Here is a 19,479-nt window from a genome sequence, read left to right as displayed (position 1 = left end):
ATTTATGACAGCAAGAGCAATTGGTTAGCAGGAGGAGGTTGAAGAATCTGGAGTTGTACTCCTTCCAATTGAATGAAAGCTAAAGAAATACTGCAAGGGGCGCCAATTTTGGGGCCAATAGGGTGTCTATTGTCCAAGAATGTTATGGTAAAGTGTGTATTTCATTTTATGTGCATTTATTTATTGCTGTAATTAATTCTTAAATTAGGTTATCACCACCCATTCCAAGAATGAAGGCTGGTTTCATGGAGAGAGGTGATCTGATAGCAAAAACGCAGGTGCTTGTTGATGCCAAGTAGAGATGACGGTCACCAGGTGGAGGAAGAGAATATGCAGCCAAAAACATAGGTACAATTTGATGCCATATGGTAGAAATGGTCGCCAAATGGGAAAGAGAATCTGCAGCCCAAAACATAGCCTAGAAGGTGAAGGAGACTGGGCGCTTGGTGTAGGGAGAGATGAAGACTACGAACTGCAATGTCCTTTGGGTGGGGTGTGAGTAGTAGTGGAGAATGGACGAGTGATAGAACATCGAAGGAATGAATGTGGATGATAAATGGGTGGAGTCAATGCCGTATATAGAGGTATAGACTTTCTAGAGTATGGCCCACTATAGTCTCTTGGCGACTCTCTTGGAAGGCATCCAAAAAGCCTTTTTAGGTCTGTGAATGGAAACAAAAAATACGAATGGAGGAGGAAAAATGTACTGAATGATATGGTTTCTCAACAACCCTTTGAGGCCCAAAAAGAGGAGTGAAAGAGAGAAGAAGATCAACCCTAAAATCCTAGTATTCCACTTGTAAGGTAACGTGTAGTGAAGAACAATAGACGTGATGAGGTGATATTACCCGAAACTCAACCTTGGGAGAGAAGTCACAAGCTCTATTACTCCATGTCAACCTTGGGAGAGAAGCCACAAGCTCTATTACTCCATGTTGGAAGGTATATGCAGGCCTAGCCACCAAACCATGGATGTTTCAAACAGGCGTGAGAGAGAGAGAAGAAGAATCTTAAGCCATGGATGTTTCAAAGAGGAGTGAGAGAGAGAGAAGAACAATCCTAAAATCTTGGTATTCCGCTTGCAAGGTAACCTGTAGTGAAGGACAATAGACATGATGAGGTGATAGTACCCAAAACTCAACCTTGGGAGAGAAGCCACGAGCTCTATTACTCCATGTTGGAAGGTTTATGCAGGCCTAGCCACCAAGCCATAGCTGAAACATCCAAAGCCCCATATTAGGAAGAATAATTACCCCATGTCAATTCTATCTCAAAACCAAGTTCTATGCAATTTTGCTTAAAATTGTGTAATACTTTGGGATAAGCTGGTAAATGTCAAAATAGCATTTCATGGGACAATGTCCTTGTCTCCTAGTAATTGAGGATGGCCGTAGTGGCTACTTGGGTTGTATCTTGGATAGGTTTGTTGAAGGAGATGCCAAAAGGGGATGGGGACACCCTAGTCCTGGCTGTCTCCCACCTTGTCCCCTTGTTAGGGATGGTTGACATGGGATGTTTTTGGCTCCTGTTTTGAATTGTTGGTTTTTGGGGCCCCCCGGGGGGGGGGGGTGGGGAGGTGTTTGGGTTGTAATTTTCAGCATATTTTACTAGAGAACTTTATCTTTGTTTCTTCCCTTCTCTCTCTCTCTCTCTCTCTCTCACACACACACACACACACACACACACACACACACACACACACACACACACACACACAAAATCAGTAAACGCATATAAATCTTCACATGCATGCGTGCGCGCAAGCACACACACACACGCGCACACACACGCGCACACGCACGCACACAGAGAGAGAGAGAGAGAGAGAGAGAGAGAGAGAGAGAGAGAGAGAGAGAGAGAGAGAGAGAGAGAGAGAGCCCTTTTAGAAGGGAAAACACACATGCTTGCATGCACACAATGCTTTGTGATGGTGCAAATCCACCCACCACATCACATGCAAACAATTGGTGAATAGGAAATGTAAAATGTTAATTATGTATGCCATCCCTGCTTCATCATCCCCTGTTACTATGGTATGTTCCATCCTTTTTTCTTTTTTGGAGGATTTGTGTGTTGGTTCTGTGGGAGTGCAACGAGAATTCCATGGAGGCTCTTGTTTTGCATTATACATTTCTGATACTCCAGAGCATGCACTGATTGTATGCCAATGTTTTACAGTGTGAAATATTGTGTTAACTTGCTTGAATGGGAGTGAATAGAAAATTTTGATAAGCTGTTCTGATTGATTGATCAATCCATTGTTTTTTTGTTTGAATAAATCCTGATGTGTAAACCTGTCTTACTTTGGCCAGCAAGAACCAGCACTTTCATGATCTTACTCACCCTCCTCAGCGGCGTTCGGGTGTTGTTCTACCCCCTCCTTTGGATTTGCATTCTGCACCTTTGGCCACTGTAAGTATGACCACTGTAAGTATTCACATGGGTGGTTTTTGAATCTCAATGACATGCTTTATAAGCTCTCTTTTTGGGTTTTTCTGGGGTGGGGAAGAGTGGGATTGCTGGATTAATAATCTATTCTTTTAACTATGCAGAATGTACAGACCATACCTGGCAACTCAACAAAAACACCTTCAACATATGGAAGCTTTCCCAAGTCAAGCAGTTTACCTGCTGCAGCCTCCTGGTATGGTGGCAGTTTTATAGTGCTTGATTGCTCTTTTGGTATGGGTAGTTTCATTCTCTCTCACAAATCAGGAGGCTTTCATGTTGAGTTTACCTGATGAGTGTTCAAATAACTCTAGGCCATACTAAATTCTTCTAATCATTATGATCTCCGGCCCGTCTAGGATACTCTCGTTCAATCTCTGTCTGAAATCTCTCTAACCGCCAATTTCATTCTGAATCATATATGGCTTGCAGTAAGATGGATGTATTCAGCTTAATATTTAAATAATTCTTAAATTGATGTCATCGCTTTTGAATCTTGCAAACCACTAGTTTCAGAGGTGATGGCTGCTTAGAGCTTTCAATGTTGCATGTTCTTTTAGAGATTTCTGTACCCCTGGATGGCCTTGCATAACAAAATCCCTTTATGCATCTAAAATTGATTTGTTTCTTGATAACTCATTATTCTCACCTTCATTTCCTTTTAATTAAACAGTAACCAAAATGATGCTTTGAGAGAATATTATATGCTTCTAATTAAAGTATGGTATAGAATGGACTAGAGAGTCCTTGATAATGAGGAAAGGAAGAATGAGTGTTGACCACATGCATAAATATGTATTTATGCACGGTGTTTACACCTAAGAGTATTTCTGACATTGCCCACTTTAGGTCATGGGTGATGGAACATGTATACAAGAATTGAGTGCAAGACTTTAGGAAGTCTTACCTCAAGTTAGGGAGTGCCTAATCTCAACTATTATGCAGAGCAAGAGTGAAGGTCTCAGGTCCAAGTTGAAGCAGTGTTAGGATTGAAAATCTCACAAATGATTTAAGGGATATCACTTCACTTTGTGAAGTTCTCTTAGACATGTATTCCCAAGCTTCTTGGGAATTTGGTAATTTGTTTAAAGAGCATAGTGTTTATAAGGTGAGGATGAGCACCAAGGGACCATGGAGTCTCATAGCCTTCCGATTTCAAATGTGAGATCACAAATATATCCACGCAAGTGTAGATAATGAAACCTTGATCCTAGCAGTAAAGAATGTTTCAATCAACAGAAGGTGCTTGAGGAACTTCAGATTGCCCAAAAGTATCTAAATTGGGTTTAGTAAGGTGAAGGATAGGGATAGGAAGGATAAAGGGGGGACTATGTAAACAGTCTCTCTCTCTCTCTCTCTCTCTCTCTCTCTCTCTCTCAATCAATCAATCAATGGAAAAAAACTTATCGTTCCAAAAACTCAAAGATTAAAGAATGCATGAAATGATGCTCCAAATCTAATGATGATATAGTGGGGGGCTCTTGGCCTCTATGTCTTTGGAACTTGGGCTAAGGTGTGAACCAATTGAGTCGAGAGTCAATGGAGTGGCTTGAGATGATTGCAGTGTTGTGGATCATTAGTTGGCAGCATTGTGAAGGGAGTGAAGCATAGTCTTGCAATGGGGGGGGGGGGGGGGTTGCTGTTGGAGAAGACATCGGATGAAGATAGACATCAATGAAGGAGACGAAAGTCAGTCCTTCGTAGTTGTGGGTGATGACAAAGATGACTTATAGGGGTTAAAGCAGCAAAACCAGAATGTCTGTTGATGGAAATACATGTAGCAGAAAAATGCAAGAGTCTGCTGATGAGATAGAGCCACCAGAAGGATGAGGGACTGCTCCATAGTTTGAGACACTGGCTGTAACTGCAATAGTAGCATAAAACACAGATGCAATCCTCAGATTGTGATGGCAACTGGCTGTAATTGTAGGTGACAGCTTCTAGGATAGCAAACAGATCGAAACGAAGGTATTGTTAATGTGGCAGCATCAGTAGCTGATGATGACATCCTCCAAAATGATGGCAGATCTTGGAAGCGCAGGTGGGCAGCTGCTCTTTGATTGGGTGTGGCAGCTGGGTGATGACCAGTAGACACGGGCGGCAGGGCCAACCAAGTGGGCTGCAGCTCTAGGCAGCTCCAAGGTACGCATTTGCAGCCCTAGTTGGGCAACAACCGCGATGTGGTAAAGGGAAGAAGAGGAATTATACTCTATGAAGAGGGAGAGTGATTGGGAGAATGAAAAAAGAGAGTGATAGATTCTTACAACTTGCCCTTTAATAGAGAATTTCGGGACATTTGTCCTATTGTGCAAGTAAAAACCTTTTAATCATAAATAAAACCTTTTGGGGCTGAATAGAGGAGTACAAATTAGGTGGAAATGCATGATAATCAATTGTTTATTCTACCCTTGGTTTTGGTCACTCAACACACGTGTGATGATTGCCATGATTGGGCTGAATTAAGGAGGAAAAGTTAGGTGTAAATGAATGATAGTTAATTGTTCATTCTACGCTTAGTTTTGTTTGCTCAATATGCGTGTGATTATTGTCATGATTAACCAATAGATTCAACAAAATGTGACTTGGAGAGTGTGGGCTATTGTCTCCAAAATGAGAAATGAACTCAATGACTTAATTAAGCTTTATGAAGATTTTTAATTAAAATGAGCTTTAATTTTGATATTCCTAGCTCTTGGCACGGTAACCATTGCACAAGTAGTGAAGGATTTGATACTAGTCATGTAGTGGACAATTGTATAGGCTATGTTGTACAAGAGCAAGGCAAAAAAAATAAAATGCAATGTGAAACTTTCATTAAATTGTCCAGTGAGCAGCTCACTTGTAATTAATGATCAAGTCATTAATTAACCTTTAATAAAAAAACATGATGTGACTAAGGAGCTGTTGGTTATTCTTTTGGAAACTCGACCTTGGCTATTGACTCTCGTTTTCTCTTATTCTCTCTCACTTTTGGAGTAGCCTAAGTTTGGAGAGCTATAGCAACAAAAGGAGATGCATGCTTGTTGATTCTTTGTGACGAATAGCAAGAGGAGAGTCTTTTGTAACCATCTTGATGTGTCGGATAACCGAGAATCAATCTCTTTTTTTTCCTCTCTCTCTCTCTCAAGTTGTGTAAGCTTTGTTTTATAGCTGATCAAAATTAGGGTTTTTTGTTTACAATAGATCAATGGCTAGGGTTTGCAGAATTTAGTCATTTTGGGTGTGGAATTGCTTGCCGAAGACATTCTAACCAAAACCCTCAAATTTCCCCTTGTTTTGGGTTGCTAAATCATTGAAGATTTGGAGCAAACATTAGGGAAAATACATTTAGACATGTAGATTTGATTTGTCAACCATTGAAAGCATTAAATTCGGCATTCAATCTCAAGGCAAATGCATGCCAGAGATTAGGGTTTATGGATAGTAGATTTACAATTCTGAATTACTCTAATTCGATAGTGGATTGAGGGTGCATTGTTCAGGGCAAAGCTCTAAGATTGTTGAACAATCAAGGTTGAGGCCTTATTGAGCAAATCAGATTAGTGTGGGATTGAGATTTGTGCGAAATCCTCAATGATTCCAATGTGGTAGAAATGATAGACCGTGGATGCTTTTTTCAATGTCATGTTGGTGAACATTGAAGCGATTGTAGCTTTGTATGCGTGAAGATACACTAGTTTGAGTATGTAATTGCGACATATTCAAAGCTCCTTGGTCAAGGTTGGTGAGAGCAATTGAGGATATAGTAGTTGGAGCAAAATGCATTGAAGAGCGAGATGCATGAGGAATCATTAGCAAAAAAAAAAAAAGCTGATGTATGATAGCCACATTGATCACATTAGGAGGTCACAAGTGGTTCTTGTAAAGACTCTTTTTCAATATTAAAGAAATACTGAAGGGGTACTCACCTTGAGGGTCAATCTAGTGTCATCTATTATGCAAAACTATTATGCAAAAGTGCTCTAGCTCTCAGATTCTTTGTGTTATTTTTTTTCTATGTTGAATTGAATAGTGTGTGTGAGTAAGTTTACGTTCATTGTTCTATAGATTAGTTATATAGGTTGGTTTCAACTATTATTGAGAGAGAGAAAGTAGGTTTGACAATGATTTGCTTGAACTTCAAAAGATAATGCAATAGAATCGTAGATTGAAGAATACCATACTGCATTTTCAAGGCCAAATTTGGTGAAATTTTAGCTAAAATTTAACTTTATCCTTACAAAAGTTAATTGTTTTTGAAAGTGTCTATGATCCACTAGCTGCAAGAGTTCGATAACATATATTGGACATGCCAACTTTCCTTTTCTCTCATTAGTCGCAAACAAAGTTTCTCGGAGAATATTTTGTGAAATCTTGGCTAAAATGTATTATTATCCTTCGAAAAGCTGATGATTTTGTAGCATTTATAATTGAGTAGCTACAAGCGTTTGATAATATATGCTTGTTTTGATTATTACCATGAAGGTGTGTTGATACGGTGCTCCACATTTATGATTTGATGTGCATTTTGCTACTTACTTTTATTTGAATTGTTCATGGGTATGTCTCTAGCAATGCTTGCCATGAGAAGACTTTGGTGGCTTGCATTTGGATGATTCTTGTATATCTCCTTGTATTATAGACTTTGTGATTTAGACTTATTAAATATCTTTTTTCGTGGTGATGCTACGATTTCTTCCTCCTCCCCCCTTTTTCTCCACTACAATTTGAAAGTGTATTTTGGCTTTATACAATCTAATATTAAAGTCTAAGGTTGTTTACAAGAGTCTGCCAAGGAGCCTTCTTCCCAAGTCAATAGTCAACTATCCATGTTGTAGAAATAATGAACATGATGAGATCTTAGAGTTAGCGCATGGCACATAAAAGAAAAAAATAGTGGAAACAAGAGGGCTGATATTCAAAATGGCCAAAAGGGTGAGGAGTTTTTTGTCTTTGCTGATGAAAGTGGGTTAAATGGTTGATTAGATGATAACTTGAATTGAGGCCTAGTTTTAAAAGGCCCTTCAAAATGTTACTTAGAATGTTCTTATTGAGATGTCCAAATAGATATAATAAATTGTGTAAGTTCAATGAAATATTAATTAGTTCTTAGGGGTGGTTCTTGCACCAGATATTGCTTTGATTTGTATTACTTCAATGACATGGAGCACATTGTGAGGATATGAATCATTTCATAGGAGAAGGCATATGCTTGGTAGGCAGGGTTATGATGTGAAGGAAACTGCCAGGGTTTGCACAGAGGACACACAGTGTACGACCACGACTGAAACACAAAGAGACAGATACAGACACAAAGGGCTAAACTCAAACCCTAAACGCAAAACTCAAAACTCAAGCCCTAAACGCAAACTCAAAACTCAAACACAAACATAAGAATGGAGAGAGAGAACACAACTCTGAAGTGAATGAATGTTGTAAATGAATGTAAGAGTGTACAGTGTGCTCAAGGGCGGAGCAATGTCAGAGTGTGACGTCCACTGAAGACGGATCCCAAGTCTGTGACCACTAGTCGGAGTGTAGGAGTGCTGAAAAGTGAATGGCAGCTAAATAGTGAATGGCAGCAGGCTGGTCACCAAAACGTAGTAGTCTGGAGGTTGGAAACTGGTAAACGCAGCAGTGTACCACCGATCGGAGGCTGGAAACTGTGCACAGTCTGTTGTAAACAGTAGGCTGAAACAGTGTTTGAGAGCGTCAGGGCTTGCAATGCTGAAAACGCAGGCTGGCTGACCTTGGAGATGATGGACAACAGGCTGAACAACAGTCTGGGACAATTTGTAGTAGTCGCCAGCAGCTGAGAGCTGTCGCCTACAGCAATGGACAGGCTGAAGATAATGTGGTTGCAGTCGATGATGGCTAGACAGTAGATGGAGGCGGGCTGCAGGCTGGAAATTGGGCGCCAACAGGAGTAGAGGGTGTGTGGGTTGGTGTAACCTGCAAACAAGGATAATGGCTGAATGGGTGCAGCCTGTCTATTTATAGATGTGGAAGGGCGCCCCAAAAATTAGTGTTTTCACTAAACTCTCTTGAATCCCTCCTCGTTTTAGGGTTTCCATTGAACTCTCTCGAATCGCTCCCTGTTTTAGGGTTTTACTCTAAAAGAGCATTTTTACTGTGTTTTGGGGCTGTTTAAGAGGCTAATTAGCAAGTAATGCATATTTTAGCTCAACATACAAGGTAAGCCCGAATTTGGGACAGCATTACAATCCATTTTTTTGGAAACGTTTTTTGATTGAGGAATATATTTGAGAAGTTTGAAGAATTGTTCAATCTTACCCTTGGATATATACTCACAGAAGGCATAAGCTTGGTAGGCATGGTTATGACCCAAGCTTAAACCTTCCAGTTTCTTGGAAATGTTTTCGAACCAATGATCATATTGAGAAATTTTGAGAATTATTTGAGCTAGATATGGGTAAGAAATCCCTTGATACATATTCACAAGGACACAAGGACCTCTGTAAAACAAAGGCCTTGGGATGATGTACCGTTTCTTCTATGTGAGTATGGCTAGTTGTCTCTTGTGTAGTTTGGATCATAGGTGGATTGTTTTACAGTCTGTAAGCTACATAGCTGGGTTATTACAAATTAGTGAAGGTGTTCATTTGATCATGTTGAGGAGGGGCTTTGCAAGCGACGTGCTATTCTAAGAATAGAATGGTAGTAGGGCGGGTTTCATTCGAGCGTCATTGGGGCTGATCTAATTTAAATCCAAGGTTGCATAGAAACACCTTTCCTACAATTTGAAATGTACAAAACATTTTTTATGTAAGTATTCAAACAAAACTTGAATTTTTAAAGAAAGAATAATAAACATTATTTTTCAAAAGTAAAAGAGTCAAGCTTGTTAAATCCTCAAAAACTAGGAAGAGGCTTAACTTTACTTTTCTATATATCAAATGATGGAATCTTCTTAATATTGATTATGATTTATTGACTCTAGAGTGTATAAAACATGTTTCTTGCTGTTTCTTAATTTGTAAAAAACTGTTTTCTACCTATGAGATGAATGGAACCTCCCAATTCCAACACATTTGGAAAGTCTGTGTGAAGATGTACTAGGGTTTGCACTGAGGATATACATGTATGACCAAGACTAAAACACAAAGACTCAGATAGTGACAAGCAAAACTCAAATTCTAAATGCAAAATGCAAAACGCATAAGCAAAACTCAAAACTCAAACACAGAGAAAAGAAACTGTGAAGTGAATGGATGCTATAAATGAATGTAAGAGAATATAGAATGCCCTATGGCAAAGCAAATGAAGTGTTGAAGAGTGACGTCCACCCAAGATGGATCCCAAGTACTATAACCACTAGTGGAAGATGAGAGAGTGCTGAATAATGAAGGGCAACAGGTTAGTCACCAGAGGAAGGCTAAAAGCTGATCACTTGAGATAGAGAACTGTTAGGTGACAACAGTAGAGGTGTGTGCTAATGTAGACGGCCTATTGGACAGCAAAAACGTAGGTATTGCAGTTGTCCCTTGGTGGGAGAGATGTCAGCAGCTCGTCACTTGGCACCAAATGCGTAAAACGTAGGTTGATCAAGTGTTATGATGATGCAATAGATGGAGACCTCTAGAGAGTAGGGCAATAGTTGAAAATAAGTTGCCTAGGGCTGGATAGTGATGGGCTGCAATTGGTGATGGCTAGACAAGAGACGATAGGTGGCTAATAGTTGAAATCTGAAATTTGCATGGTAGAGTGAGAAACTTGCACAAAAGGATGAGGCTGAATGGCGGGCGGTTCGTCTATTAATAGATATTGAAGGGTGTCCCAAAAATTAGGGTTTTGGGGGACCATTGAAACTCTCTCGAATTGCGTATCAAATTTGCGTTTTTCACTAATTAAGCATGTTTTGGGGCTGTTTAAAGATGCTAATCAATTGTTTGTGAGGTGATGTGTTTTAGCTTAACCTTTTCTCAAGCCCAAAGCTGAGCTGAGAAGGAAAGGCATGCAATGTTTACCTTAAGGCATCCCACCCCAAAGTAGCTAGGGCATTGAACAAAGGGTGCATGTTGGTTGCTTAGTGGCCTACCAAGACTGCAAAGGTGATGGTTATCTTACCAAAGGATTTCAAGTAGTCACCCCAGAGAGGACATGGCATGGAACAAAGGGTGTATGTCAGCTGCCTAGTGGCCCACCAAGCCCTACAAAAGGGGATGGAACCACATTTAACTTTTTTTTTTTGGTGGGTGGAAAGTTAATCTTATAGATGGTGACCGATTAATTAATAGTGACCCATAAGACAGGAGTAGGGATAGTATATCCAACACATTATAAAATAATACAAGCTTATTCATCCTCTCGAGGATGTTGATGATGAGAAAAAAGGTGATGAAGGAGCATGTGAAGAAGGATGGTGGTGTAATCCGCTAGTGAAAATAACTTAGGATTCGTCCAGTGGTGGGTTTTGTTGGAGGAAGGGGTGTCACCCTTGTTTTGGCTTGCCATTTCATCTTGCGAGTTCTTGCTACTGTTGGCTTTTTCTCTTGGAGAAGAGGCAACCGACCCTTGCCTCTCTGAGTAAGGCTATATGGAGGCTTTCTTGTGGACTTGATTGTGTAGCCGTGCATAACGCAAGAACTGATACTCCGGTCAGCAATCTAGGTAGAGAGAGAATGTATTGGATAAAATTGAAGTATTTGTTTAACAACTTGTTTAAGAAGAATGTGACTTGATCGTTGTTTGATTTCGGGTGCTAGTAGTGGCAAACCCAGTGAGTAACTATCGATATTTGGTCAACTTGACTTTCAGATCATCTCCTTCGTTAATGGAAAACTCTTGAAGCTCAAAATTGAAATTGATAATGGAGTGCGATCTTGTACCACATAGTGGTCAATGAGATGACTCCAACGTTTGGATGCGAGGGAAAAATGTTGTAACTAAAAGTGGAACTCAAGAAACAATCCTTGCATTAGCTTAAAATTGGCCGTGGCATTATAAGCTCTCCATTGACGGATGCTATTAGGGTGAGCTAAATCGATACCAATGACGAGGTCCCAATGTTTGAGAGATTCAAGCACTTGTTGCATGAAGTTGGACCAAGTGGTGAAATTCGACCCATTAAAATGAATCTTATCCATGAAGGCATTTTTAGCAGTTGCAACAGCAGGAGTGGTAGTGCTACGAGATAGAGAAGGTGTGTAATGGGGGTAGAATGGATAGGGGGGACTGAGATCCTAGCACTTGTTGCATGAACTTTGACCAAGTGGTGAAATTCGATCTGTTAAAACGAGTCTTATTTGTTTAGGCTTTCTTAGACGAGTTTGGTGGATAGAGTATTCTTCACCACATACACTATTGAAACCATCAGAAGCTGGCATTACTATGATAATGTCACCACAACGATCCTTAGAAGAGTGAGTTTCGACACCTTCAGAACCGAATATCTCCCCCTCTGTATGAAAGCTGAATTCATAGACATAGAAATGCAGGAAGTAAAAGAGATGTTGGCCAAAGAGTCCTCCAGAGACTGAAGCCCTCTTTGATTCTGTTCTCTTAAGTACAGACCAATTGGGTGGAGCCAACTCCTTGATGAATGATGCAATCAGAGTGGTAGTGCTAGGAGATAGAGAAGGTGTGTAATGGGGGTAGGATGGATAGGGAGATTGAGATTCAAGCACTTCTTGCATGAAGTTCGACCAAGTGGTAAAATTCGATATATTAAAATGAGTCTTATTTGTGAAGGCATTCTTGGCCGTTGCAATAGGAGTGATAGTGCTAGGAGATAGAGACGGGTCTATAATGGGGTTAGGGTGGATAGGGTATTAGGGTGGGGGAGTGGAGTACACTTGGGAAGCAATCCCAAAGTTTCCACTTTGCATACGAGAAGTATGCACATAGGATCCAAATGTGGGTATGGGTGGACTGTGTATGGGTATGGTATTTGCTTGAGGAGCCTAGGACAAAGACAGAGGGACATATGGAGTAGAGGATGGAAATCCTTGCGTAGGAGTGACCCAAGGAATGTGTGACAATAGTCCGTAATTAGAGGATGAATATCCTTGCGTCGGAAAGGTCGTATGGGGGGTTGTAAGTGTCTCGGGGTAGTGAGGGGGATGCCCATCATAGTTGTCTTAGAGTGTAAGGATGTGGTAAAGTGGGAATATATGGAAGTTATAGTGTTAAGGGTGGCATTCCCCCTAATGATGCGCCAAGAGGTGTAGTGAATGGAGGGTAGATACATTGTGGTATGGAGAAAGAAAGGTGCTAGGAGTGGAGATGAAAGATTCAACCCCTAGTGTGTTTTGAGTGGAAGTGGAGTGCAATCCAAGATTTTGGAATGAAGATGTGAAGAGATCAGAATGTGGAGAAGATAGCGGTGGGATGGGAGGGAGTTGAGAAGTGTGGTTTACTTGCTCAAATGAAATAGATGGTAGAGATATATCTAATGAGGGTATCTGCTTCAAGAGCCTCCTCTATTAAAGTTAACATACTAAAAATCATCCGGATCTTGCATAATAAAAGAAGAAACAAGAGAGGGTTTTGGCTCATATGACTCAAAAGGGTTATATAAACTTGACATAAGGCTTGGCTATGATGAAGGAGATGGATCACCTCACTTGTCGAATGTTGTGTCCCTCCAAGATTAAAGAGATGGTAGTCCCAGTAATTGGTCTAGACGGAGTAGTAGCACTTGTTGGAGGGGTGTAAACTTGATTGTACATGATGCGCAAGTACTCCTTAAACTCCTCATGTATAATATGACCAAAACATGAAGAAGATAGTAAAGGTGAAGCTGAGTCTACCTCCTCCTTGAGACCATAATGTCTTCTCAGAGCCTCCAATGATGGAGAAGCCTAATAGGGCGTCATAGGATCCCTAGAAGAAGGTTCTTGAGACATTATGAGTCAGAATCGAGTCGCATGTGAGTCTCGCAAAAATACTAGCCTCCACAATCACCGTAGGATACACTTTAGAAGAGCACCGATATTGATACCATGTGAAGATGTGCTAGGGTTTGCACTGAGGAAATACAACATGTACGACCAAGGCTGAAACACAACTTAGATAGTGACAAGCAAAACCCAAACCTTAATGCAAAATGTAAAACTCAAAACTCAAAACTCAAAACTCAAACAACAGAGACAAACATAGGGAAAAGAAAATCTGAAGTGAATGAATGCTGTAGGTGAATGTAAGAGTGTATAGAATGCCCAAGGATAGAGCAACGAAGTGTCAGAGAGTGACGTCCATCAGAGACAGATCCCAAGTACTATAACCACTAGTCGAAGACGAGAGTGTGCTGAATAATGAAGGGCAGCAGGCTGGTCACCAAAACATACCAGTCAGAGGTTGAAATCTGGTAAATGTAATAGTGTACCATCAGAAGAAGGCTGAAAACTGATCACCCTAGGCAGAGAACTGTTAGGCGACATGGGAGAGGTGTTTGCTGATGTACACAGCTTGTTGGACAGAAAAAATGCAAGTATTGCAGTAGTTGCCTGGTGGGAGAGATGGTAACAACCTGTCACTTGGCACTAGATGTTGAAAATGCAGGCTGATCAGGTGCTATGGTGACACAATAGATGGAGACCTCCAAACATAGGGCGATGGTTGAAAACTAGTCGCCTAGGGTTGGATAGTGATAGACTGCAGTTGGTGAGTTGATGGATGAAATTTGCACGGTAGAGTGGGAAACTTGCACAAAAGGATGAGGCTGAATGGTGGGTGGCTTGTCTATTTATAGATGTTGAAGGGTGCCCCAAAAATTAGGGGTTTGGGGGATCACTAAAACTCTCTCGAACTGCGCATCAAATTTGTGTTTTCATTAGTTAGGCATGTTTTGGGGCTGTTTAAAGATGCTAATCAGCTGTAAAATGTGTTTTAGCTCAAAAGTCTGTAGACATTATGTGGTGCTTGGAATAAGCCCAAAAACAAAACTCTTTTTGGGATTGAAAACTTGGAAATTGCAGGCAGGAATTGTTGTGTCATGTCTTTGCAGTGTGCTGCCCTCTATCTTGCACATAAAGGTGGGAGGGTAGGAAAGCGCAAAAGCTGAAGCTGCCGCTTTGATAACAAATGTAACGCAGTGCCCATGTGCAAGGGATTGCAGACCTACTAAGAATTTGGAGTGAGTGCATGATTTGCACATACATGAGAGAGGAGATTGAAAGAGTTGAAGGAAACAAGTTGAGGCCCAAAACCTGCTGTACACTTATTTGAAAACATATGCAAGTACATTATTGCTAGACTGAGGTGACTGAATCAGTGGGCCAGTCTCCATTTACCAAATTTGGCCAAGTCATTAGATTCCACTTTCTTAATGTGTAGAATGACCAGGTATGGCCATTCTTAGTGTCCAGAACTTTGGCTTGTTATGTACCCATGGGCGACTCTTCCAACAAGGTTCTAGATCACTCTAATGCCCAGAACTGTTTATCCTCTCAGCTCTGTTATTTTCAAGGAAAATGCTGCCATGTCCCAAGTGCACTACAGAGTCTAGAAGCTGACGCCTTGCTATTTGATGAGAAATTTCTAAAGTATTGCAAGGACTGAGGGACAGAAGGGAGGGAGTTGCTCTAGGTTGCTGTGTGAATAATATAGAACTGATAATTCTTGAATGTTATGTTTGAAGGATGCACAAAAAGCGTCCAATCCTACAAACACACAAGTTTAAGCCTACTGCATCTTCTAGTTTGTAAGGTTTCATTCAATAGAAAGAGAAACGGTAACATTGATCAGGCATGGTTCTGATCTTACCCTTGAAAAGGGACTGCTATGTACTACTACATTCTCCTGAAACATGAGCAATGTTTATTAGTGTGAGAAGTGATTTCTTTGGGATTATAATATTGTGTATTTACTAAAGAGCCTATTTATGAACTGTAAGTGAGTTGGAACAACCAAAAGCAAGGTTACATGTTTTGTGAGCAACTTAGGATGCATTTTTATAGTTTTTTAACGTTTGTACTGTTTGCTGGAATATATGGGAGCAGGGGTTCTCGTTCCACTTCCTCCTCATCACGCCCTACTGTGGGGAGATCTGGTACAGGATCCACAGGTGCCAAAGTAAAAATAGGCACAGGCACTACTGTGCCATTAACATCAGCACCGGCAACGATCTCTGCAACATGCAATGGTAAGCAAGTTGTGCAGTCACCTTTCACAAACAGTTACAGTGGTACAAATTGTATGAAACTCAATGCTACAGATGGAGCATCGACGTCTTCCATACCATCCATTTCTGCTCCTGCAGATGCACAGACTCTTACTTCTCGTGCCTCACAAGCAGAGCTTTATTCTGTAGGTTCTGATGTAAAAACTCATGTTTATACTGAGGCCCTGGACGGGACAGGGAAAAATGAAAATTCTGGATCTCGGTCTAGCCAGGCAGGCTCACATAGCAGGCACTCGAGTGTCGGTGAAAGCCCAAGCCTGGATGCCAAGAGGCAGGTTGATGATGTTCCAAAATCAGACCAGCCAGCGGTAAGATCATGTATCATCTCTGCCGAAGGTAATGGCAGCAACCTGGAAGATGATTTGTTGAGTTCATCTCATTCCCAAGATGATCATAGTTTGTATAGTGTTGATTCTTTACAAGGATCATCTGTTTTCACTCTCTTGGAAAGTCTACCCACTGTTGGTGATGGACTCCATGATCTTAGAGAGACAAGCTTGGGTCCTAGCAGCCAGAGTCCAGACACTAATGTGAACAGCAGGCCTGGGAGTAATAAGCAGGCATCCACTTCAGGTGCAGCATTGGAAACTTTTTTGGGATCTGCTGCAAGGGATCAATCTACTCAAACACATCCTTCCAGAGGGCAAACTTGGGAGTTACAAACATCGCATATACAAGGGGATACTCTGCAATCTTTTGCTACTGCACATGCTGACACGAAGCAGTCATCATCTTTAAGTGTTGGCGGCTTGAATATTCATTTGCAATCAGAGGGACGAAGCAATACCCTTTGCTCATCCCCAGCTGATGGGCCAGCCAAAGCTTACTGTTCAAATAATAAATTTGTGGACAAGTCTTCGATATACAATCTTGATGGACAACAGAGACAAGTTCAGCAAAGGCTTTCAAGTTCAGAAAATAGATCAACCTTGGGAGATGGAAATGGACATTGGGCTCCTTTAAAGAACAGAAGTGAAGGTAATGAGGAACGGGAACTCATCTCTGGTATTTTTTCAGAGGGCTTTGACTTTTGGACTGATGGAAGCCCCCATGATTGGGCACACATTCTGTTCAATGGAAAACATGTGGAGTTGTCTCCATCTTCAGGACTTAAAGATATTCCCCCGACTTCGTGGAAATCATCCAACAGCAAGCAATCAAGATTTCAATTTGCCAGGCAGGATGAAGCTATGGAAGAAATGTTGTCATCAGGACAGAAGATTTTATCTCAGAGTGATACTGACAAGAAAAATGTCTCTGTTGAAGCACTCAATGGGACTTCATATGGTGGCAACTCAAGTTATGTGACAGAGAGCATAACTACAGACTTTGGTGGAATGACTTTGAACAGGGCTACTAGCAATGGAACTTCAGCCGATCCTTTTGGTAATGTGCTCACATCATTGCCAAATCTCATATAAATACGTTTAACAGGTTCTGGAACAACTTTTGCAAGTATCTGATGAATGTTTTGTTGTGCCAGTACTACCATCTATGAGAGCTCCCATTAGTGCTCCTCCTGGATTTTCAGCTACAAGGGTTTCAGCAGTTCCTCCTGGATTTTCTTCTCATAATAGGCCTCCAGATCCCAGGAAGAATTCAGGTATGTTATTTACTGTCAAACTCGTGAATTTTCTTCTCATAATGGGTCTCCATTTTTGACAATCTTACTATTGAACAGATATCGAAGATTTTCCAAGAATCTTGGCAACTTCAGATGCTTACGGTCATATGGAAGCATCCAACAGTACGAATGATGTCGAATTTTTTGACCCTGCAATAATGGCAGTTGGAAGAGGAAAGCCACCAAGTGGTGTGAGACAAACTGCACCATTTTCAGCTACTCCATCAGCATTACCAGGCTTGTTTTCCCAAGCATCAAGCTTAACACAGCAGTCAAAATCATCAGGCTTTGATTCAAACTATCAAATTCAACAACGGCTTTTGTATGGAAATTTTGGAGGTGCGAACCCTGTTTCTCAACTTGGCTTCACAAATCAGGAGCATGATGTTCCCTTGCCATCCTTGTTCCAGTCATCTTTTAATGAAATTGCAAGTCCACCAAGGTTAGCTGGGCAGTATCGCAACTCCATGGGTCCTCACCTTTCACATCTAGGTGTGCAAGAGCCAGTGTATAGTAATGGCATTGCCAAATCGAGGCTCCAGCATTCTGTGAATGCTTGGGATGAGTGGAACAGGTTGGCTTCTAATTCAGAAACAAATATGGCAGGGCAACGGCTAGTTAATGATACTGTTGGTCAAATGGCACTTTCTCAGATGTCACTGGACAGACTCCTTCAGACACGATTAGAGGAGTTGGCTCTTAGCAAGGTAAGGTCTTTCAGGGTCTTTGTTGTGAGTCCTGTGTGTGCACGCACTTCCTGGGAAAAGTTGTCAAGATCTTAATATGATTTGTTTTGCAATGTAATTTTTGTAGTCATGGAACTGTATACTCTTCTTTCCTGTAGGAACTGGGCTCAAAATTCTACGGGGATGCTGTGCCGAATGACCATGATGATCAGGCCTTCAGCAATTCAAGAATGGGTCGATTTTTCTTACAAAATTGAGTCCACAGAATTGACTTCTTTCAGTCACTCAAGTTACAGGGCCAGGACTGCTATCACTGGGATGTTTGTTGGAATAGGGTCCAAGGTTTGGCAGTAAGAAAGGGCTGTTCCTGGGTCTCAGTTCTTGTGCATGTGTGTTCCTAGATTTAGCTTTTTGGCAAAGCTAAGGAAATGTGCAGATACAGTATCAAGTCAGGGTGCCTGTTCTATCCTCCAATATTTTCTGCTATCAAAAAGCATTGCAAATGTACCAGGCAAGCCTTGCTTGTGCTATCCTGGATTGCAAGCTATCATTTGATCTCTCTTATATCTCTGGTGATATTGATCCTCTTTGAGATAATTCAGTTGGCTTGGGGATCACACTCTATTGGGGTTAGTGAAGAGTGTCCAGGCCTGCCAACAGTGTTAAAAGCTTCTTGTCCAACCAATGGTGCTTGACTGAAACAGCTAGACAGCCATGCAGTTCCGTCTGGGTACTGTTTCATAGAAGAAACGAAGAGATAAACTTACTGGCAAGCATCTTTAGCAAAGTGGACAACATTTTGTCTGGGATTTTGAGGTATTGATCCTTGGAATGTCTGGGAGGGGTGTGCGCGCTTTATTATGTGAAAACTGAGTACTCCACATGGGGTCCCAAAAGTTTTTTTCCCCTTGGTAAATGACCTGAAAGGTGTTCGCAATATGTTTGCAGGCTCTTATGAGTTACAGGACATCATTTCCAACTTGTATGGAGAAAGCCTTCATCAATAAAAAATATTTTATCGATTCTGATTATTCATAGGCTGGATTTTTGGTCCTCACTATAGGCTGCTGATAAGTATTGACATGAATAAGCTTTTATCAGTGGACCCTGCCCCAGTTTCAGGGTCAGACTGAGGTATCATTTTGATCACTGAAGATGAGAGCTTATGGGTTACTACATGCTGCTTGAGTGTTAAAAGGTGACTGGAGATGACAGGTGGCTGTATTTGGTCAAAGGAGCTTATGTAGTGTCTGTAGCTGGAAAGCAGCACCAAATTTTGTACTGTATTCATCAATATTGTTCTATAACTGGGATTTTCTCACTTGTAGCTCCGGTGTTCCAACCCAAGAAACATGTTTTAATCCCTGTTTTATTGTCTGCAGTGAAGTGTTATCCATGTCTTGTTCTTCAGGTTCAGAACTCCAGAATGCTGCGGCATGCATTGCCATAAGATGATGTTGGGTAACCATTGTTTGTTAACCTGGGCGATATTGTTTGTTTGTTTGTTTTTTTCGAAAAAGAGAGTTGAAAACTCCTCGATTGAGTTGGAATTCAAACTTGGTACTGCGGCATTTACACACTAAAAACTTTATCAAAGT

At 41.0% G+C, this 19,479-nt stretch overlaps 1 protein-coding gene across 7 annotated transcripts in view; it reads left to right on the top strand.

Annotated features, from left to right (window-relative positions):
• The window catches only part of LOC148021584 (uncharacterized), a 34,913-nt gene extending 15,651 nt beyond the window's left edge, over window positions 1-19,262 (top strand). For 4 of the 7 annotated variants that reach the window (XM_087697008.1, XM_087697009.1, XM_087697007.1 and 1 more), the window contains 6 exons: window positions 2,313-2,427; window positions 2,553-2,644; window positions 15,390-16,957; window positions 17,055-17,174; window positions 17,253-17,902; window positions 18,040-19,262. In XM_087697008.1, coding sequence (XP_087553134.1) covers window positions 2,313-2,427; window positions 2,553-2,644; window positions 15,390-16,957; window positions 17,055-17,174; window positions 17,253-17,902; window positions 18,040-18,138 — 2,644 coding nt within the window. In that variant the 3' untranslated portion in view covers window positions 18,139-19,262. The remainder of the gene's footprint in view (window positions 1-2,312; window positions 2,428-2,552; window positions 2,645-15,389; window positions 16,958-17,054; window positions 17,175-17,252; window positions 17,903-18,039) is intronic. The other 3 variants (XR_015694343.1, XM_087697011.1, XM_087697010.1) reach the window with 3 other exon arrangements.
• The last annotated feature ends 217 nt before the right edge of the window (window positions 19,263-19,479 follow it).

The sequence above is a fragment of the Lygodium microphyllum genome, chromosome 17 (assembly GCF_053477565.2).
Source record: "Lygodium microphyllum isolate KBCC chromosome 17, Lygodium_microphyllum_v1.1.10, whole genome shotgun sequence".
In the NCBI taxonomy this organism is placed as follows: Eukaryota; Viridiplantae; Streptophyta; class Polypodiopsida; order Schizaeales; family Lygodiaceae; genus Lygodium; species Lygodium microphyllum.
Note: the sequence above shows the minus strand (reverse complement) of the source record. Positions and strands in the feature narration are given on the sequence as shown.